The following is a 22,970-nucleotide window of genomic DNA, read 5'->3' on the forward strand; positions in this document are numbered from 1 at the left end:
GAACAAGCTGGCGTCGAGGGGGAGGACGCAGACTCCGCTGGGAGCATTTGGCCCAGCTGGCTTGTAAGGCGGATCAGCCAGCCACAGTTGTGCCTTGCGAAGGTCTCCAGCTGGCCGGGCCGGGGTGAACTTGACATTCGAGTTAACGTGCAGTCTCCCTGGTGGCCCTGTAGGCCTTGCACTGCTGTCCTGCCTGCCACCCTGTGCGCTCTGCCTTGGTTTGCTGGAATTCCTAGGGAACAAGGGGTGAGCCTGGTGGAGCTCTGTGAGCACTGCCCGCCCAGCACTGACGTGCACACCCACCGCCCCCACCAGACCCCAGCACCCCTCGTCACCTGCTCCTCCTCCCGGCATCGCCCGTGGCTCAGTCTTTGCAGAATCATGTTTCTCACGTCTCCAGCAGTAATTAAACTGATATTTGCTGACTCATTATTTCATTTCACTTGCATAATGGCACTGTGAGATGGAAGGACTGGTTTTATCCCCATTTCACAGATGACAAAACAGAGGCCCCAGACAGGCTAAGTAACTTGCCCAAGGTCACACAGCTAGCAAGTGGCAGAGATTTAAAACATGGGCATTTTGGCTTGAGGGTCCGTATTGGAACTGGCACGCTGTATAGTCCTAGGGCCACCAGATTGTATAATCAGTGCCTTTTGCTGCTTTCAGGCATCAGGCAGCCCCTCTGTCCCTTGCCTGTCTTCCCACCTTCTTATTCGGTCCCAGTGTTTGTGCTTCTAAATAGTTTCCTGCAGGAACGCAACCACTGGCCAGCGTTGGAGGCTGGTGTCTGGGCTAGGGGTTAGGCCTTCGTGAGAGGGACAAGGAAGGTCTCAGTGCCCCCACCTTCGTTAGCTCCCTCCACTGTGAATCCCCACGCAGGACACCTGTAGCCTTGCAACTTGCCCCCTTGGGGAGCCCAGGGTCACCTGCGTGCGGGCCAAGACCCCTGCTTGTCTCCCAGTGCCAAAGCCAGGGCTGCGCGGAGCCTGGCAGGGACTGGCTCCAGGCTACAAGGGCGAACATCAGCTGTCTCTACGACAGCACCATCCTCCCACCTCTGCATTCGGTCCTGCATTCGGCCCACTTTCAGGGTGGCAGTTACTTAGCCAGCCCGCGCTCCTTCGCTCTTCTCTGACTTACTGTTCTGGCTGCAGCCTGCTGAGAAAAACACTTGACAGTCTTTCACCCTCCACACCCACGCACTTAAAATACCAGGCCCATAGGTCATTTTAATGAGGGAATTTGGCGAACAACGCGTGTGATTCTGGGGTGTGGCTACCACTTCCGCAGGTGCGGGCCAAGATGGGCTGCGTCTCGGCAGGGACGGGCCGGGAAGCGGTGGAGGGCAGAGCGTGGGGGGTCCTGAAGCTCAGCGGGTCAGTCACTTGCGCCCCTGGCCGGCCGGCCCCAGTTATCAAGCGTGGGGCCGGGGCGGGTCGGAAGAGCACGAGGAAGTGGAAGGCAGACTTTTCCTGGAGTGGAAAAATGTCACACACACCTGTGAACAAAATGTCATCACTCATTACCTCCGTCTGTGAGGTAATAAGCAGCTGTCCCGGCGCTCAAGGCTGTGAACAAGAGCCCATTGTGCGGGACGCGACCAGAGTATCTCCAAGCTCAGGAACCACATCCCTGGGGCCCAGGCGCTCCGGCTAGGAGCTTGGGCTGGGCAGACACTTCTTACAACTGCACATAAAATGATGGGCATAAAATGATAGAATTATAATTATGAGCAACAATTTCACAAATACTCACTTTGGTTGAATTTCATTCCCGATTAAGTAGGCCAATCTGTGGTTAACCAGGGGGCGGCATTAAAGGCTCAACTGCCAGGAGTCCGAAGTCAGCTCAGTGAGAAGCTGCTTTTGAATTATAACCCGGGCTTACAGTCAGCTGTCAAGCATGCTCTGGGTATAGTGAAGCCCCTGTGACTATAGTCGCTTTTTTTTTTTTTTTAAGATTGCATTTATTTATTTATTTATTTATTTATTTATTTATCAGAGAGAGAGAGCACAAGCAAGGGGAGCAGCAGGCAGAGGGAGAAGCAGACTCCCTGGTGAGCAGGGAGCCTGATGCGGGGCTCGATCCCAGGACCCTGGGATCATGACCTGAGCCGAAGGCAGATGCTTAACTGACTGAGCCACCCAGGCATCCCTATATTCTCTTTTCTGGGCAGTGGTAGAGCATGGGAAAAGTACTAAAAGCCTGGATTCCCGGTGCTGGTGTCGCCAAGTTTGCAAGTAGAGACTTGGGATCCCACGACAATAATGTGAAGAACAGTGGATCTAAAGCTGAGAGATCTGGGTTTTGCTGTGTATAAAAGCTGTGTGACTTTGGGCCAATTGCTTAATGTCTCTGAGCCTTGGCTTTGCTACCTATTAACCAGGAACAATAAAATCTATCTTGTTTATTTCATGGGAATGTTATGAGGACCAAAGGCAATAGTATATGGGAATGTGTTTGAAAGGTTGTAAGTTCTGCGCAAATCTAAAAATGCCAGTATGATAAAGACAATCATTCTTTGCTGTCATTTAGGAAACCAAGTATTGGATGGTTACAGCAGGGCTGCCATAGGAGTGGGACCCATTTCGGGGGGTAATGTGCACAGGTGCCGTGGAGCAGTTCTGAGTCACAGTGCCAAGACCGGAACTCTTAAAAGACATCTGGTGTCTGAACTCAAACTAGGATGAATTCATGTTCACCTCAGAACGTGTGACCTTATTTCGACAGAGGGGCTTTGCAGATGTAATCAATAAGGCGAGGGCCTCCTGGGTTAGGGTGGGCCCTAACTCCAATGACTGGTGTCCTTATAAGGGAAAGTAGATTTGGAGACGGAAGACACACAGGGGCAAGGCCACGTGACAACAGAGGCAGAAGCTACATGATATGGCTGCAAACCACGGAAAGCCGAGGATTGCCAGCAACCACCAGCACCTGGGCAAGGCCAGGAAGCGTTCTCCCCTAGAGCCTTCAAAGGAAGCGTGGCCCTGCCAACACCACGATTTTGGACTTGTAGCCTCCAGAGCTGGGAGAAAGTGTGTTTCTACTGTCTTCAGCCTCCGGGTCTGTGCCAGTTTGTTACAGCAGCCCTAGGTCCCTGGTCCGGTGTTTTTGTGGAATCTGAAAGGCTGAAGCCACAGGCAACCGAGGAAGCACATGGGTGCCCAAGAACGTGGGCGCCAGGAGGGCTGTGAACTCGGAAGATATGGTCAGAGTTGCAAGTGACCTTGCGCGTATCCCATGAACCCGGAACCCCTGTGTTGCAGACCAGGAGACTGCGATCTGGAGAAGTCGAATCAATAGTTAAAAGAACTCTGATCTGTCTTGCGGGAAGAGCCACCCGTCTCCTTGTCACTGCACCCACCTCGATGGACCTGACCTGCAGCCCCTCTTGCTGGCTCCCTACTTCAGCAAGATGCCGGGGGAGAAATGATCTGGGGTGTCGTCCTGGAGCCACACGTGAACGATGTCCTCAAGATTTCAAATCCCTGACGCCCAGAAGGATTCTTCTCCGGGTTCCAGGAGATAAGAGCAGCTGATGGGAACATCATTCTGGGGGCTGGGCCTCCTGGGCTTCTCCAATGCTCTGGCCCCATGGGCACCCCTCCCCAGAAAGCAGCCTCGCCTCACCTGGCAGATAGGTCGGACTTGACTTTGGTTGTAAAGCCAGGTCGGACAAAGCTGGTTTCAGCGTCCAATCTTGGCTTGTCATTATTCTTATCGTAGGCTTCCCTGGAGACAATGCAGATCCTTGGGGATTGTTCACTGGGGATTTTTCATGATTAGTAATCGCTGGCTTGCAGCGGCCAAAGATGACACAGTTGACCCTTGAACATGTGTTGAACCACGCAGGCTCACTGACATGCGGATTTTTTCTGATAAATATGGTACAGGATTGTAAATTATTTTCCTTAGGATTTTCTTAATGTTTTCTTTTCTCTAGCTTACTGTATTGTAAGAACACAGTATATATAATATGTAAGAAATACAAAATATGTGTTAATTGACTGTTTACATTGTGGGTGAGTCTTCTGGTCAGCAGTAGGCTAATGGTAGTTTTGAGGGGGTCAAGGCTATACACTAATTTCAACAGTACAGGGGTCGGCGGCCCATAACCCCTGTGCTGTTCAAGGGTCAACTGTATTTTTACTGACCTTTTTTTGTGGCTTTCTTTTATATTAAAACATGCATGACAGTGGAAAGTATTCTGCTCTTTCTAACTTGAGGAAGGAAGACAAGTTGATGTTTAAACAGTTTGGGAGGAGATAGGGGAATGAAGGGGCCCGTTTTGTTTTCCTTTCATTTCTTTTTGGTTTTGTTTCATTTTACATGACTAAGAGGAGAAACTGTTCAATAGAAACCCACTGCCCTGTTGTGGGCGGTCCGAGCATCCTGCTTCGTCAAACCTTAGAATCCTGCTGGGGAACTCTGAGAAACAGAGAGGAAAAATAATAGAAGTGAGCACAGCACACACACACACACACACAAACACACACACTCGCACGCATACCTTCATGCCCCAGATACTGTTCTGATGGTTTTACCCCTATGAACTCATTTAACTTCCCCCCCAATGCTATAAGGCACAACATGCTATGTGTACCCATCTTCCAGGTAAGGGCACTGAGGCACGGAAGGGTCTAGGGCCTTGCCAAAGGACAGCTAGCCAGAGTTTAAACTCGGAGTTCATTCTCTGCACCGCTTGGCCAAGAAGAAATGTTTTAAATTATTAATATAGGTGCATATTAATACTTATATTATTACTATTAATTGTTGGTATATTTATATTAATTACTTACATGTTAGTCATTGTGTTCTAACTTATAAACAGATTTTTAAACAGTTTTTCAGAGTTACCAAAAGCATCATGGTAGACATCCATAGTGAAAGCACACTCACGTCCCACACGTGTATGCCAAGTGTTTAGCTGGACATCCACGTGTGTTTTTATGTTTATAGTCCTTATTGAATCTCAGTCTGTCAGTTACATATTGTTAAGTCAGTTTATTGACTATAAAGTCTGTCTAGCCAATCCCATGAGTGCCTCTAATAACATCTAGCATTTAAAAGTAATATTTAAAGTCAATTAACCAGCAATTATTAGTGTTTTTGAAATACAGGGAGAATAAGTTTAACTTCGCCTATTCACAAACTGAGGAATTCTGTCTTTCCTAGCCCTTGGAGGGACAAGCAGTGTTAGAGGGAAAGATGGATACGGTTTCTTTTACTCCTTGGGGACAGTTATCACGGGGGGCGTGGAGAGCTGCCAATCCGAGCCCATGTTCCCTGGAGTCTCGACTTGAAAGAAAACAAAACCGAATCTGTCTTGATCCTGTGTTGTTTATTGATGATTTAACGAAAGCCGTATAACCATGTGAAGTGTTAACATCTAGACAAACACCGAAGGTGTGCATTCCAGAATTTAAGCGAAGCCAAAGCTAAGGGAGTGTTAGAAAAACCACTCACTTACGCTGAAGAAATACCACCTTTCCAGTCTGAGGGCTGGAAAGCATAAATTAATGGTCAGCTACCCAGCAGATATGGTCAGACCATCCCCTCATCTTTTGGTGTTCTCTTTCGTGTTCCAACAGGGAAAAGCTTCACTCTGACCATCACCGTCTTTACAAATCCACCGCAAGTTGCCACTTACCACAGAGCCATCAAAATCACCGTGGATGGACCCCGAGAACCTCGAAGTAAGTGGGCCCCCCATGGGGGCTGGCACACCGTCCGGGCTGGCACACCAAGGCCCCCGGGAAGGTACCTCAGAATCCGTGGGTTGGACCGGCACTGCCCAAATGTGGCTAACACCTCCGTCAGGCAGGACTGTGAGGCCCCTGCGGGAAGAAAGAATTTTATTGTTGACACTCACCCCTCAGAGTCTATCTCTGAGCCCTGGGCTCCTTTAAAAGCCTTCTCTTAGGGGGCAGAAAAGCAGATCGGGCTGACAGGTGCGTGTTTGAAGCATTTTGGGGCCGCGGGAGACGGAGGCCTGATCCCTCAAATACGTGGTAAAGTTCTACAGGTTTAGAAACAGACAGTCAATGGAAGCTTGGCCAGCCACCGGGGGGGCCAAAAACATGTCTGAGCTTCAGAGCGGACCACAAGGGGCTGATTATGATCCATGCTGGCCTTTTATTCGTTTGTTAAGGCCAGAGATGAAAACTCTGAAAATGACCTTTTTCTTTCTGTGGCACAGATCAGAGTCTTATTACAGGACTGATTAAAATAGAGAATGAGAGGGCAGAAGAATTCCTGGGGGAAAACCAGTAAATATAGAAAGACGGTACCAAAAAAGAGCCCCTGTGAGGAAAGCTTTTTTAAAAAGCAGTGGGGTTGTTTAGTCTGCAGAAAGATGTCTTCACGGTGACTTAATGACTATCTTTGAGTAAACACAAGAGTAACACTCTTTTCCAGAGCCACACCCTTCCCCAGGACGGAGGCTGGATTCTGCCCAGCCTCCGCGTGCCTCCAAACCCTATCAGGTCCCTGGTGGAAAATGAGGGCTCTCTCTTCTGGTGGGGGACAGACTCAGAGACAGGGCTTCCCACTACCCCCGGAGGTTGAGCTGCAGGGAGGTCAGGTCATAACACGGAGTGAGTAGGAATTTGGGCTCAGGGGGCACTACAAGTGGAGTTCTGGTTCAGCCACGTAAGCCTTCAGCAAGTTACGGAGGCTCCCTGGACCTCAGTCTCCCCATCTGCAAAATGGAGACAACAGTGAGAGCTTCTTTCTAAGACAGAAGGAGACAGTACTCTGTGCCTGGCACAGAGAATGAACTCAGCAGATGTTCTCCATCCCCAGTAAAGGCTACCTGGCTGGGTCTGAGGCTGATGCTCAGCGGGGCGGTCCTCCAGAGGCGCTTCTCACAGTGGTGATGCTGCTGGAACGGTGGGGTCGCCCCCAGGCATGACTCGACAGGTCACCTGCTGCTCACCCCAGTGGTGGCAGTGTTTCCTGCAGTCCTGGACACAGCCTCAGGGTGTCTCGATCGCCTGCTAGAACCATCCCATGAGCTGCCTCAGCTTTCCCAATACCCCAGAGAGGGAAGAACCCCCACAAGGAACCATCATCCCCACCGAGGACAGCCCCCCAGGACATGGCATTCCATTCACCATCCCCTTATACTGCCATTTGCCTAGTCCGTGACTCCCTTTATTGCTGACCTCATTTCCCCCGTCTCAGCTTTTGCTCTTGAACTCATGGAGACGATCTGGTCATGCCCAGACTTGGGAAACTCTGGGAGTTGGTAGCAGCCCCTGATTCCAATTTATGTTTGAAAAGCAGGTCACGGGGGCATGGGACCACACAGTGACAACCAATCGCACCTTCGTAGGTTTCCCAAGTAGGAGTGGCAAACGGAAGACTCATAGTGACCCTGTTCTGTTAATAACGTAACGGAAACACAGCACAGGCGCCTTTGCTCTCCACAGAGGACCAAAGAGGAAGCAGGCTTCAGTTCTAGCAAGGCACAGGGCTGGGGGCAGGGGTAGTTGTGAGGTGTAAGGAAATTGACTTTGAGGATCATGAAACTTTGACAAAGGCCCACTCAGGGGGCTATAGAATCTCTCTCTTTAAGAAATAGACACCATTCAAATGCCGACCTGTCTGGGAGAAGAAGCTTAAACCAATGACCCCTTGGTATTCCTCTACCTGTTCCTCTCCCGTGCACAGAGAAAAGGGGGGGAGTAGGTCTTGCCCCACCACCAGTATTTCCTGTAACATTCAAAGACCCATCCAGGCGGCTGAGCTTCAGAAGACAAATGGTGGGTGCTCTGACTTTTAAGAATTGGCAGTCAGAGGGGGGAAATACAGTATTGTAATGGCCTGCCTGTATAGACAGCTTGCTCTCCTGCTGTTTTATAACTTCAGAAAAAAGTCATTATTGAGAAGGACTCTTTGAACAGACAGAAGGGATTTGCTCCATGGAGGCACCATTTTTATCGAGTCTTTCCTGCCCAGTGGAATGTGGGGTCTTAGGAAAAATTAAATGGAAGGTAGTAAACATGGTGGAGAGAGGTGTTAGAGTCCCAGGTAGACAGTCCCACATGGCACAAAGGACTTCTAGAAAAAAAAATTGAATGCAGACAGACCCCGGCATGGCTTGAGTAATGCTGACTTTCTGTTCACCCCAGGAAGCAAGGGTGGGCCCTCGGTTCTAATTTTCGTGTGCTGTCCTCCTCATGATGTGAAATCTAGATTCAAGGTGGGAACTACTTTTTGATGAGGCTCTGCTCACGGCCCCTTTCTTTTTTTCCCTTTTCTTTCTTGTAAAGAGAAAGTGAACAGAGTGTTTTTCAGCTTTATTGAGCTATAATTGACATACGACACTGTGTAAGTTTCAGGTTTACAACATGATTTGTTATATGTGTATATTGCACAATGATTGCCGCAATAAGATAAGTTCACCCATCCATCACCTCAAATAGTTACAGTGTGTGTGCGTGTGTGTGATGAGAACTTTTAATATCTGTCCACCTAGCAACTGTATACAATACAGTATACAATACAGTACCATTAACTGTAGTCATCACGCTACACGTCATATCCCCAGGACTTGTTCATCTTATAACTAGAAGCGTGAACCCTTTGACCACCTTCACCCACTTCCCTGCGTTCCCACTCGGCCCCCATGGCCTGCCCCTGGCATCCACCAATCTGCTGCTCTCTGTGTCTATGAGGGTTTTTTTGGTTAAGTTTTACATGTGAAATCATTCAATACTTGTCTTTCTCTGTCTGACTTATTTCATGTAACATAACGCCCTCGATGTTCATTCATGTTGTTGCAAAGGGCAGAATTTCCTTCCTTGTAAGGCTGAATAATATTCCATTGGGGGGGGTGTATTTTTCATCCATTCGTTTATTGATGGACACTTAGGTTGCCTCTGGTCTTGGCTATTGGGAATAATTCACAGCCACTTTCTAATGTAATGTGAAGAGAGGTCATTGCATGTCAATCAGGAGGCCCAGACAGTGTCACATCTGTGGATTAATAACACCTCCCAAGTCCCTTTGATCCTTATGGGGCAATGAATTCTGGCCGATTCTGGCAAAGTGGCTCTGGCATTCACAAGTCAAATCGTTTTGAAAAGTTCTATTGTTTCATGAAATCAAAGACTGGGGGAGCTGAAGAGAGAGCCTCCAGGCCTGATGGCCTCAGACTGAAAAAAGGGAAGAAGCCCAGGGAAATGAAATTATGTGCCTTGGTTGAAAAAAAATGGTTGGTGATGAAGGCAGGAAGAGAATGAGGAGCTCCTGGTACATAATCGGTACATAATCCTGCACTCCCGTCTGTCCATCCGTCTGTCCGTCTGTCCGTGCACCTCTCCATGCACCTGTGCCATCTGTCCATGACTTATTCCAAACTCTCTGACGTGGCTTCATAGCCTGGCGTTTGAAATGAGGTGTTGGCTTACAGGGCTTCTCAGTTCGTGAGATGGTCTAGAAAGGGCAAATCGTGGTGCCTCGCTGCACGCATGGAGCCTTCAGCTTGAAGCACTCGTGCAAAAACCCAGAAGGGAAGCTTAACGCACTCACCCTGATGCTGAGGTGATAAGGACAAGAACTAGAGAACATGCCACTGTCGGCCAGGCCAGTGGGACCGCTTCGTGCTCCGCATCTCTGCTACCTGGTTTTCGGGGGTGAGGGTGCAGCAAAAGGGCATTCCAGAGAGAACGGAAAGCGGTTTTCACTTCAGATGGTTTCTTGGTCTTTTAGAATGACTGACCTGCTGCTAGAAAGTCACAGCTTGTTTTTCCCACGTTCCGTGGGATTTTATTTTCATCTTAGATGAATAGAGAGATTACTAATTGATGAAAAATTGAATTTCTTATGGAGAAGGGGCACCATCAGAAAGTATTCCGGGCTGGATCCGTCCTCGCAAGCAGCAGGGGAGACTCTGTTTTCAGTTTGTAGATAGAACACTTTGTGGCTTGTTCAGCATACTGAAAGATAGACTTCTCATTGAGCATGAGAGAGAGGCTGACGGGATTTTCAGGACAAGGGTATCTGAGGGCTGTTTTTCTGTATTTTTTATCTTTGGGGGGGATCTAGTGAAAAACTCTATCTCTAGCCCGTGCGTCTGTGATATGATGGTATTAAGATACCGAAGCATATTCTCTGCAGAGACCATATTGTACCTCAGTGCCGTGGAGGAAGATATTTTGCTAAGGAGAGATTGAGGGCAGTGAGCGGTTGGGACCCCGAGCGACCTGATGGCAGGGGGTGGGGATCCCAGGGATACGAATTGAGTAGTCATTCGGATGTCACCAGCCATCACCTGTCTGGCCAGGTATCGATCAGTCGCATCTGGAACACTGAGTAACCTAATTAAAACTTGATAAGATTAATACAACAAATATTGGCCATTTCTGGGACAACTCCGGACCTCGGGTTCCAGAAGTCCTTCACAGAAGCTGTGTTGCCCTGGCTTGGAATTCGCAATCAGAGATAGCTGGGTGGAGCCGTTCCTTAAAAACGTCAGAAAATGCTTTTTTTTCTGGAGCACTAGCCTTCGTGCCGACTAACCTTTTTTGAATAGGGAATCATAGTTAAAATAGGTCCACTGGAGGGCCTGATTCTTTATCACTCAATCGCTTTGCTAAGGACTTTGTTGAGATCACATCACACAAATATATTTCCTTCTATGACTTTGAATAGAAGCCTCAAATCTCTAACAGAGAGACGAAAGAAAAGAGGTCCTTAAACACGGAGGGCATGTTTGGAGGGAAAAAGAGGAATGCGTGAAAGTTACCTATAAACTATAGCAATGATGGGTCTAAAAATATTTGAAATCACGTTTCTTTAAAAAAGTGCAGAATGAGCAGAAATGTTAACAGATTGCTCTTGTGACTGAGTAAGGTACAGGGTTTTTAAAATATTACTTTCTCTTAGTAATAAAAACACCTAGCGCTCCCAGGTGGCTCAGTCAGTTTAACAGCTGCCTTTGGCTCAGATCATGAGTCAGGGGTCCTGGGATGGAGCACCGAGGCGGGCTCCTTGCTCAGTGGGGAGCCTGCTTCTCCCTCTCCCTCTGCCTGCCACTCCCCCAGCTTGTGTCCTCTCTCTTTCTCTCTGTCAAAAAAATAAATAAAATCTTTAAAAATAATAATAATAATAACACCTAATAATAATAATAGCTAGCACTTAGGACCGTTGTTCGCCCCACACTGTTCAAAGAGCTTCCCGTATTAGTTGATATCATCTTTGCAAGAACAGGTAAGGAAGTCGAAGCAAAGAGAAGTGAGGTCCCTTGCCCAAGGTTACACCATCAGGAAGCCAGAACTGGAACGAAGCAGTCCAGACGCAGCGACCCACAGGCGCCAGAGTCTGGTTTTAAGAACTGCTCTAGCTGCTCCTTGGGCTTCAGTGTATTGAAATTTCTGTTTCAGAAATTTTTTATTAGGAGGGTTTATCAATACAATGCTGGTTCAAATACAGTCTTCAAGAAAGCAGAGCCTCGGAGCCTTGGCAATCATTGGACAGACAGGGAACCAGGGCCCTCCTGTGGATGGGGTTACATTGGCAGACACCCTGGGGCAGGGGGCAGGACCCAACACTCTACCGATGTCTGTCCCCGGGGTCTGCTTGGGGGCCTGGCATCAACAGGGACCTGAAGCAGGGACCTCCGGTGTTGGCATGCAGGAAGGATGAATCATGTGACAAAATGATCACCAGGTGACATTCTGAGTCCCAATCCCCCCTTTGGCAAAGAGTTTCCTGGAGGGTCCAGGTGGGGACCACAGGGTCCAGCCCTCCCGCAAGATGGAAACTTGTGTCCCTTGCTCCTCATTGGTTAGTGGAATACCAGTCAGTTTCAGAGATCTGTGAGCTCAGGATTGTAATTATCCATCTATGGTCACTTTGTTTGCTCAGAACTGCTTAAGCATTTCTTCCAGGTAATGAACAGTGATCTACTTAATCCCTTGGATTCTTCAAATATCAGATTTGGACCTTAGTTCTTTCTAGATGAAATCCTGATTCACAAAAGAAAAAGGAAATAATGCTTTCTTCCCTCCCACCCAGATATAAAGTAGGAGACAGACAGAGGCTCCAAGAGGAGGAAATGTTCTACTTACTTATATTCTTCCTCCCCAGTCTGAAAGGCATTTCGGAGCTAAGATGGACATTCTGGGTGACTTCCACGATGCTAAGCTCCCCAACTACCCCAAGACTTGGCAAAAGCAATTTTTCAAGGATTAATAATAATCTGCCTAAATGTGTCCAGTGAGTTTTAGAATCTCATTCTGTTTATTATTTTTAGTAGTATCAAGCTAGACTAAGAATTTTATATACATAAAGATGTCCCTGACCCTTGAGTTTTCGGCGAACTTAATTCAGGCCAAGGTCTGAAAGGTTCCCTTGGATGAATGGCAATATAAGAGGATCCCGGGGGAAGTATGCTCCGTCAGCTCACCAAGACCTGGGGAGGCCTGCGACCTCTTGGTAACAAGCCCTATCTATACCAAAGTCACTAAGGTTTTTATTTGGTATTTGTATTGCTGTAGAAAGGAAAGGGGAAAATTCCTTCCAGGTAGGTACCAGTGAGAACACCAGGAAAGGATCTAGATACCCTGTCAGTCTAATAGAGGGGGAGAGGGGAGAGAAGCAGCATGCAATGAAACTTAGACCATTCCCTTGGATTTCTCTTTCCATCAGGGCCATTGCAAACCGAAGCGCTATTTTGTTTGTTTTTTAAGATTTTATTTATTTATTTGAGAGAGGGAGAGAGAGAACACAAGCAGGGAGGAGGGGCAGAGGGCCAGGGAAAGCAGACCCCCCTCCCCCGGGGTTCATGACCTAACCCCAAGGCAGACGCTTAACTGACTGAGCCACCCAGGCACCCCCACCCCGAAACGCTATTTTAAGTCACCCCAGTGCTGTCCGGAACTAAGCCAATATATCACAGTCCTAGTTAGAATTTAGTATATGAAGGGCTAAAAGAAAAAAAAAATCTGTCTCTAATTAAGCTTCCATTTCTTAATCTTAAAACATGTAGAAAATTCTCTGGATCCTGAACGGAGACCTGGGTTCACACTGGCGCCACCAGGCCGGTGGGTGTGACCTTGGGCAATTATCTTAAGTACTTTCGTCCTGGTCCTCACTTTCCTCTTCAGTCCAACCAGGTGATGGATGAGATAATCTCCAAATTAGTTCCCTCTCGGAAGAGGTAACAAAATATTGTCAGAGCCATAGGTTCCCCACAAACAAGGCCCTTTAGAGGCTAAGTCCCCTGGGGCCCCCTTCCCTGGGAGAAGGGGACTTTGTCCTATGTGACCTCAGACGTAGCCACTTGTACCCACACGCATAATATGTTAGTTATCTTTTGGGGGAGCTGTAAATTTTTGAAAGGGCTTTTATCATTTATTTTTTAAATGATCTGGCTACGAATAACTCGTTTCATTACCTTCGGCCCTGATTTCACTGCCGTGAATGATGTGATTACAATCAGCGTTGAGATTCCCCATTCTGGCACTTGCTAACTGTGTGGGTGACCATATCTGGTGGGGGGTGGCTGGCCTGGCTGGGCCTCCAAGGACAGTGGCCGTACTGACCTCACAGGGCTGGGAGGCTGGAGGAGACAGACTGTAGAACATTTAGAACACACAGTAAGTGTTCAGAAGATGGAGCAATTATTTGCATTAGTCTCAGAATCCTTTGGCTATGAGAAAACTCTAAACAACAACAACAACAAAAAATGTGAACCCTAAGTTTAAAAATTCATGAAGTTGCCATCATGCTGCATTTTTTAAGACATTTAATTAAACATTTATAAATTTTGATTTTTTTTTTCAATTTTCCTTTTGTATTTAGTCCCAGTAAATTTCTTTTCTTGCATTTTTATGGACCCTTGAAACACTCTGGGCACTGTTCCTAAGGCTCTCTTTGGTAAAATGGCCTTACTCCCAAATGTTGAACTTCGTGAAAAATTCCAGGGGAAAAATCCTGTCTGAGTAACAGCGACAGTCAGTACTGAGATCTAACGTGTGGGCTTTTTTCAGTATATGCAGGACAGGCTGGAGGAGAGACTGTTCCACATTGTTCTAGAAAACTGACATGAAGTATGCCAGAGTCTCTTGGAGTCTGAATTCTTGCCCCAGAGGAGATCAGCTCGCCTCCCGGGGCGTCTGGACCCCCTAGCCATAGGCAAGCTTTGCAGACATAGGAAACACACTCAGTAACCCGCTAAGTTCCCTTAATCAATGTGTCTTTCTAGACTTGTTCTGGGGTTTTTTGGATATTTTGGAATCTGTTTGGTAGGGCTTTTCTTCATTTCCTCCAAAGACATTCAGTGGCACATTTCAAGGACACAGGTGCTCTCCCAGTAGAGGTGGAGACCCTTCTGCGCATGTGCGGGGCCTGGGTTTGCAAGCCGGGAGCCCTGCGGCCTCAGGGAACCCCCCCCCACCTGGGGTGGTTGGGGAACCCCGCTCAGCCGAGGTCCGCGCGTGTCATCCAGTTGCATTGTGGGGGGACCTAGGCAGGGACCTTGGTCACCGGGGGTGCTGCAGGAAAGGTGGGCCCTGGCACCGGGAATGCCGCTTCCAAGGTTGGGGTGGGAAGGCACACCGGCGGAAGGACTGTCGTTGGCAGCCCCATGCAGCGTTATCACAGTCAGCTTCTCGGCTTTGGGGTGGCTTGAGAATTTTTTCCACACTTCAGCCATTTCCCATTTCTCATTTTGAAAAGAAACAAAAAACAAAAGAAAACTCTGCGTGAGTTTTCCCGGAGGCTTAGGGCTTTTTCTGTAAGCCATGTAGCCTTCGATGAACAAAGAATTTGATCCAGGGGGTCTCCTAGAACCTGACCCCCAAACAATAGCAAAAACCCCCACAAGTTCAGCTTAAATAAGTCAAGGAAAAGCTGCCCCCTTGCACTGTATCTGTGTTTAAGATCATTTGAGCTAACTTGAAATTTTTGTCTTCTGTTCTTTCCATGTTCTTGTCCTTCATAACAATTTGTTTTGAAGGTTTTTTGCTATGGAAAGTTGGCAATAAAGAAGGGATAAATTAAGTAGGATCTATTACTGGGCATTACAGCTGTATTATCAGACACCTCAGAAGACACTGACATTTAGTTGAATGGGAAATGCCTCTTTCATAACATGACGGCCGTGCGCACATGGTGTATTGTTCTCAAGTTCTATGTGCAAGTAAGTTATGCAGTGTTACCGGTAAAGTTCACTACAGCCGAGAGCCAAATATGGTGGATATACATTTATAGATGAAAATCAAGGTTAAAAAAAAATTTAAGTACCCAAAGCAAATTTGTTTGCCATTTGCCTTTTTTTTTTTTCCTTAAAGAAACATAATCGAATTAATCTGCCAACTCCCTAGACCCCTGTTAAGTAAGTTAGTGGCAATCCATCAGTTTGATACTTCCATGATTTACATATACTCAGGTTCCATTAAAGCCAGTACTGACTAAAACTCGGGCTGTTATGGAAGTCTTTCAGGATTCCTTCATATGCCGAGATGTCGAACATTGGATAATGCTATGTGTTTGGTTGGTTTTGGTTTTGTTTTTGTTTGCCACGGCCTAGAAGTAAGTCTCCTGGTCATCTGAGATTAAAAGTACATATTTTGAAATCAGTAAATTCTTAAGGACTGTATGCATTCACGGCCCCTTTTGGAGTTGTTCCTGGTATCCCCTTATTTTTACTTGGCTTTGAAGTGGTTTTGTGATATTTCTAATTCGTTCATCATAAAGAGCACGGGGTCACCTCTTCTGGTTCGTCTTCAGCTGTGCCAACAGGGCAGAGCCCTGGGTTTCAGAAATGAAGCGGCGAGCTCTGAGCGGGAGGGAGGGAGAGAGGCATTGGGAGCTGGACCAGCCTGGCTTCAAGTGTGATCCCTGCCACTTACTAGCTGCACGTCAGTTTCCCCATCTGTAGAATGGGCTTCGTGACACCTGCCTTGCTGGGGGGTGTGGAGATAAAATGAGTAAGCCTAAGAGGTGGACTGGAGCGGTGGTTGGCCACTAGAGAGCCGGCTGCCTCATTTACCCTCACCTCTCGTCTGAGGTCAGATTAGCCTCCCGAAGCTCAGTCTCCTCAGCTGTAAAACCAGGAAGGTGATACCCTTGGTGGGGTGGGCAGGGGCGGGCCAAGGTCTTGTGCACATTGATGACAGCACACCTTGGCACAGAGGAGCTTCTTAAATATTAGCACATGCCCTGGACACCCAGGTCCCTTTCCCTCATCCCTTAGCCCTTACCAAGGGAACTACTGGAATTCTGCCCAAGTGGGGGCCAAATATCTGCCATTACCAAGTTATTAAAAAAAAAAAAATCCTGGCAGATTGGGCCCCCAGAATACAATACAATAAGGGCTTTTTTCTGTTTTCTGTCTACCCTATCTATTATTAATTCCAAGTACTGAACCAATTTCAACAACTTACTCCTCACTGAAGCAAAATCCTGTTAACCAGATTGCCTTGCAGAGAGGTGGTCCTTCTCCAAACAGAGATTTTATCCAACTGTAGCTGTTTCTTAACTGAACATTAGTTAGCACTCTTGCTGCTGTGTGCCTGCCAAGTCTCTTAACATCTAGAAGCTTCCGCTGAGTCTCATTTATAAGATGGGAATAATCATAGGGGCTGTCTTACCGCATAGGGTTGTTTTGGATGAATTGAGATAATATACATCAAGGTGCTTTGTAAACAGTGTCATCGATTAGATAATAGAAATCTAATAGCTATGTAGTAAAATAATAGAAAAATATAAATGAAAAATTGTGTATATTACACAAAAAACTCAGGGATCTTAAATAAAATAATCATTCGTTTTTTGGAGGTAGATTTCATCTCATGAAGTCTTTTGAAATTGAGGGGAAGAAAATTGTAGAGAAAAAATAGAGACATTCAAATCAGCCTCTACTGTAAATCCATAATGCTAGGAATTTTACCTTTTGCCATCAGAATATCTTGATAGTTTCTTTACCTACTCTCTGTATGCTCGGAGAAGATTGAAAACAAAAAGAAGCAACTCAGACGGTTGAAGAGAGCTGGCTTTTCTTTTAAGAGATATTTCTTTTCCAAAGCCAAATGAGGTTTTTCCTCTACAACTCTGGAATTCCCTTTTACTGGAGCATGTGAGGTCCTACTGCAGCTGGCGGAGTCCTTACTCCTTTTTTTTTTTTAAGCCCGTGGCTCTTTACATATGTTGCTTGCCTGAGATTTCTGGATTAGATTTCAGGGAGGTGAAATGTTACACCCTTGAGCTTCCATGCCAGTTTCCCAGGACCAGTCAAATCTGCAGCAGCTCAGAGGTGAGAATCTTTCAAGGCTCCAGAGAGGCCGGCTTTCTGTCCTGTTCGTTTGCTGACTGGCTGCCAGGAGCAGGTGGGGAGAAACTCGTTCTATTCCTTGAGTGATTCATCCAGTCGCAAAATAAATAGGCAGCCGAGTGCAGGCAGAAAGGACTGGAAACTGCTGAAATTTGAGTCTCCAGGGCTGGGCTCATCTCAGGAACTGCTCTGTCGAACTCTAAAAGGAATCCTGAGCCCTGGGCAAGGGAGCGGCAGCGGCCTGGTGGAAAGATGGCTGGCCTGGGAGACAGACACTGCTTCCCGTCCCCTCTCAGGGCCTCCGTTTCCCCATCTGCAGAATGAGAGAGGATCCGATGATGATTTTAAGATCTTTCTTTGGCTTCTCAAAGGACGACTCTATCGATGTCTGTAGGAGCAGTGGCGCTTCCGACGCACGGTCTTCCAACCTGGAGAGGAGAGTCCCGGGGCCCTGCAGACCTGCAGCCAGCCCCCCCAACCTGGGGGGGGCAGAGGACTGGAAGATGGGGGAGGGCTGGCAGGCAAGAGGGGGTACATCTATCACTCCCCAAGCAGGAGCAAGAAATGAATAAAGGTCCACTCCGGAGTGACACGCCACAAGCAGGGGAAATCATCCTAACTAGATTTCCCGTGGCTTTGGCATCATTTAAGAAAAAAAAGAGAGAGAGAGAGAGAGAGGGAAAAAAAAAAAAAAAAAACACATCCTTCTACCCACAAAGTGCTCAATTGTGCAAACCCACAAAGACCCAACATGGCCAGCTTCCCGAAGGTGGCCGGTCCGAGACCTTAGTGTTCATTCCTCCACCAACGAAAAGAGAGGGTCTGAGTCCTGTTGACTTCATTGTTTGACGTTTCTGAGCGAGGCCTGCCTCCCTTGTTCGCCTCCTCGCAGAGTTAAGGGCTGTTCTTCATTACCTGCCCTACCTATCTGCACAATCTAGCCGCAAACAGCTTTGGTTGACCACACCACTTCCCTATTGAAAGTTAATACTGTTTGACTCATTCTGTGTTACTAACCTGAAGCCAAAGAAAACAAGGCAGAGAATAACCGGCTTGTATGGAGTTTGGAAAGCTCTCAGAGGCCCTGCTTTCAAAATCCTATACAGTAGCTTTACTATATCTCTCTGCTACAGCTGCAAAAAAATCAAGGAAGCAGACATGGTTAAAAAAAAAAAAAGCTGGGGGGGGGGGAAGAACCAGGGCAGGAGTTGGCGGGGGGAGGGAGGCGCCCCTCAGGCTGCGGGAGGACTCGGCATCATCCGTAGCAGTGTCTGAGCCCCGAGCCCCTTCTCACAGAGCCCAGGTTCTGCCTGCACGCACCGGAGTGTCCAGACAGAGGAGGGACTGTTCACGGAGTTCAAAGAAGAGAAAGTTCAAAACCTGCGTGGAGAAGGAGGGTCTCCTATGGCCTGCGGAGCAGAGTGGAGCTGGGCAGCGGGTCCCACCAAGCCAGGGCTCCGTAGGCAGGGCCCCAAGGTAAAGACAGAGAAAGGGGCAAGTGTGTTCCTTTCTGATCAGGAAAGGATTTGCCGGGAGAAGGTTGCCCGCCTTTGCTAGGGAAGTATTGACAGCCATCCCGTCCTGCATTCCGTAACTGGCTCAGGTGTGGCCACCAGGGTAAAGAGGGGGCGGTTGTGTCTTGGAATAAATAGAACGTTCCCGCCCAACATCACCTGGCAGGCAGTGGGACTTGTGCTGTCATCACCACGTCGCGGCTCTTTGGGAAGCCCAGGCAAAAAGCCGCTTGCCCGTTCAGGTAACGGGCGGAGGAGGGCTTCCTCCCCTCCAGACGGACGCTGCTTCTCGGCTGTGTATTGGCAACGGTGGACAAAAGTTGGCCTCTGTGTGGTCCTCATGTCCCAAACAACCTGAAAGCTTTTTTTCTGGATGGTGTGAGGTGGGGCTGATAGCCCATTAAAAACAAGGACTCCTTACTGTTGCTTTTCTGACCAGCAAGCACTCAGGAAACCTTGTACCCTGGTCCTCCGTACCCTGCAGGGCCTGCTCGGACACTTTCTAAAGGACTTTGACAGTACCTCGGTCTCCTGCCTCTTTGAGGACAGCCCCAAAGTCAGTTGGCATTTATGACACACGAAAGAGAAAGAGAGAGAGAGAGAGATGGAAATCAGATGGTCCCCTCTGCCTCCCCCCGCCAGGAAAACCCCCGGGGGCCCAGCAGTCAGGGCTTTTAGGAATGGGAAGGAATTTCCTTACCCCTCTTCAGAAGGAGAGGAGTGGAGAGCATCTTATACACTGCTGGGTGCACATCCCAGAATAAGTCTAGCCTACAGAAGGGGAATTGATTCATTCCTTCCTTCATTCATTCATTCACCTAGCATTTCCTGGGCCACCACCCACCCTGGCAGGGGCCCTCCGTCTACCCTCCCTGTGGCTCTACGGGTCACTCAGGGCATGTGCCAGGGCAGAGGGGAGGAGACCTGCGGGGGGAGGGGGGTGGCCTGTGTGGAGAGCAGGAATGCCCAGGCAACTCGAAGGAGGAGATGGAATCCGTGGCCCTCTGGGATCACGTTCTGTCCCCAGGCCTTGCCCTGGGGCTGGCTCTGCTGAAAACCAGGACTGCAAAGCCAGTTCCGAAGCTCCAGGCAACATTTCAGGCCCTACTCACCTCTCAGGACTGCCCCCACCCTGCCACCAAACCATACCCCCTGAAGGCACCTTCCGTTCAGAGCTCGATGGGGGAAGGAGCTCTTGGGTTAAAAGAATCCACATTACAAGCAGTTCCTGCTCTCCGGTTACTTTTTAATCACCCTCCAACGGGGTTTTCTGAAGACAGTGCCTTCATCGAGGGGAGTGGGTAATACTTGGAATTACAGGCTGATAGAGAAGAAAGGATCTTGAACTTGCCAGGCCGTCTGCACCCCTCCCTCTATGGGGTTGCCTCCAGCGCCCCCACAGAGGGCTGCCTCTGGTTGAGAGCAAAAGAAACCAGGCGGGTTCTCCGCCCTAAGCTACAATTACCTCCTGAGTCACCAGACAGAAACAGGAGGTAACCCGTGGCGACCAGCGACTGCCGATTTTGAACTCTGCTTTCAGGGAGGTCCAGGTCTCCGAAAGCTCAGGCAGGCAAGCTAAAAACGCCGCTGCCTGTCACTCTGAGGCTTGAACAGCAGCGGCTCAGTCTTGTTTTTGTTTTTGTCCCCATGAATCTTGGGGGCCTGGTTTGGGAGGGAGGGGGGCCCGGCCCCGGTGGACCTTCCTTCCCCCTGAAGGCTGTGTGAGTCGCTCCTCTGACGTGGGCCCTGACTGCCTTTGCCTCTCCCTCTCCCTTGGGCTGTTGCTTTGTATACCTTTCCTTTTCTACTTGTCTCTAGCACTTAGGTCTTGGCCCTCGGGACAGTGTATGCGTGNGGGGACAGTGTATGCGTGGGGGGGGGGTAAGGGTGTCGTCTGCGTGTGTGTGAAAATACTCACTACAAAAAACCCCCAGGGGATTTGCATCCCCTCTTTGCTTCCACGAGGGTGTGNCGGGACAGTGTATGCGTGGGGGGGGTGGTAAGGGTGTCGTCTGCCTGTGTGTGAAAATACTCACTACAAAAAACCCCCAGGGGATTTGCATCCCCTCTTTGCTTCCACGAGGGTGTGAGGGCCTTTTATCCATTCCCTTCTCTTTTTTAGCATGATGAAGAAAACACTAGAGAGTACAAGCTTTGCAGACTGTTTGACTTCTAATAAGACAGTGCTCCCTGAAACTTGATAAGCTCAATTATGGCACGATTCCTCCACAAGTCATTTTTCTGAACCCTCCGTTGCAGGGCAGCTGAAAACTTTTAGTTCAGGCTTCCTTCTACTTTCCTACATTCTGATGGAGGGCAGGTGGACGGCCCCCCCGTCATGGAGGGTCTAACATCTGTTCAATGTTTCGTGAGCCTACCGTGGGCCAGATGCTCCCGTCAGTGGTAGGGATACAGCCGTGAAGAAAAGAGGCAAAACCCCACCCCGTCGTGGAGCTTACAGTCCAGTGGGCATGGACAGACCACAAGTCACATTAATAAGTACCATAGAGACAACCGAAGAGAAAGGGCTAGGTGTTGGCTGGGTCGGGAGAGTTTGCAATTTAAACTAGGGTGTTTGGGAATTCCTCAGGGAGAAGATGAGATTGAAGTAAAGACTTGAAGGATAGAGGGGATGTGGTCCACAGATATNACCACAAGTCACATTAATAAGTACCATAGAGACAACCGAAGAGAAAGGGCTAGGTATTGGTCGGGAGAGTTTGCAATTTAAACTAGGGTGTTCGGGAATTCCTCAGGGAGAAGATGAGATTGAAGTAAAGACTTGAAGGATAGAGGGGATGTGGTCCACAGATATCCGGGAGAAGGATGTTCTGGGCAGAAGAAAGAGCAGGTACAAAGGCCCTGAGGCAGACATGTAGGAGTAACAGCAGGGTGGCCACGGAGGCTGGGGCAGAGGGGAGAATCCAGACTGTCTGCCTTCTAGTTTTAAAGTTGGGGGTTTTGACCTTAGAAAGCAGGCTTGGCAAATTGCCAGCCTGGCCTCTAAAACACGTGCTTTATGCCATGTGAGTGGCCACTGTAGGACCATGGTTGGGAAGACCCAGGATAGGGAAGCCCCCTGCACAGCCAGACTTGTGGTCTCTCGCTTACCTTTTGCAACCTGCAAGAGAATCAGTGCTCTTCCCAACCAAAGGCATCTCTGTCCCTGTTGGTGATTCTCCAGGGGTAAAGTATCATGTCTGTGGGATCCCTGTGTCGAAACACATTACCTAGGAAGACGCAGCGTCCTGATGGAACTTCTCTATACTGGCTCCGTGTGATTATCCGTTGTAGGAGACAGGAGGGCACTTGCCCGAGGCATGTGGGTGAGGGGTGTGGACAGTTGTACAGGTAGGGTGATAAGCATTAACCTCAGACTTAATTTTAATTCCTCTTGCTGCTGATGNTGTAGGAGACAGGAGGGCACTTGCCCGAGGCATGTGGGTGAGGGATGTGGACAGTTGTACAGGTAGGGTGATAAGCATTAACCTCAGACTTAATTTTAATTCCTCTTGCTGCTGATGTGAGGGAATGGGCAGGGTACCAAAGGGTATCATACTTTTTTTTTTTTTTAAGATTTTTACTTATTTATTTATTTGAGAGAGAGAGTGCACATGTGTGCAAACGAAGGGGGTGCGGAGGGAGACGGTGAGAGAGAATCTCAAGCAGACCCGGCATTGAGCACAGAGCCCAATGCGGGGCTCAATCTCACGACCCTGAGATCATGACCTGAGCTGAAACCAAGAGTCGGATGCTCAGCCAACTGAGCCCCCCAGGCGCCCCTAGGGTCGTTATTTTCTATCCAATCAGAAAAGCAGAGAAGTGAGACCCTGGAGAAGGTTCAGCAGGCGGGCTTTCTCCACAGCTACAAAGCCCTGAAACTTGCTAGGAGGTTTTGAGGTGCGTCTAATGGCCCGCTGGCTCTGGACGCAGCCTTTGGATGATAACGGGGAAGGACCCAAAACCCAGAATGTGATGCCCCAGTGAGGAGAGTAGCCTGAAAGGCTCAGTGAAGACTTGAGGGGAGAGAGGAGAGGATCCAGGAAGACTGCTGTCCTGGGTCGCTCGTAACTGTCCAAAAGGCCGCTGACAACATAGCAGGAGGCGGAGGGAGAGTGAATTGTCAGGGCGTGTTGTGCAGAGCTGCGGCCCAGCAGCTCGTAGGGGGG

The 22,970-nt window shown here is 48.6% G+C and overlaps 1 protein-coding gene across 4 annotated transcripts in view; it reads left to right on the top strand.

The window, feature by feature from the left end:
- Positions 1-22,970, top strand: part of RUNX1 (RUNX family transcription factor 1) — a 256,792-nt gene that overhangs the window by 170,336 nt on the left and 63,486 nt on the right. For all 4 annotated transcript variants that reach the window (XM_034655825.1, XM_034655847.1, XM_034655831.1 and 1 more), the window contains one exon: positions 5,595-5,699. In XM_034655825.1, the coding sequence (XP_034511716.1) occupies positions 5,595-5,699 (105 nt within the window). The remainder of the gene's footprint in view (positions 1-5,594; positions 5,700-22,970) is intronic.

This window comes from Ailuropoda melanoleuca, chromosome 1 (genome assembly GCF_002007445.2).
Source record: "Ailuropoda melanoleuca isolate Jingjing chromosome 1, ASM200744v2, whole genome shotgun sequence".
In the NCBI taxonomy this organism is placed as follows: Eukaryota; Metazoa; Chordata; class Mammalia; order Carnivora; family Ursidae; genus Ailuropoda; species Ailuropoda melanoleuca.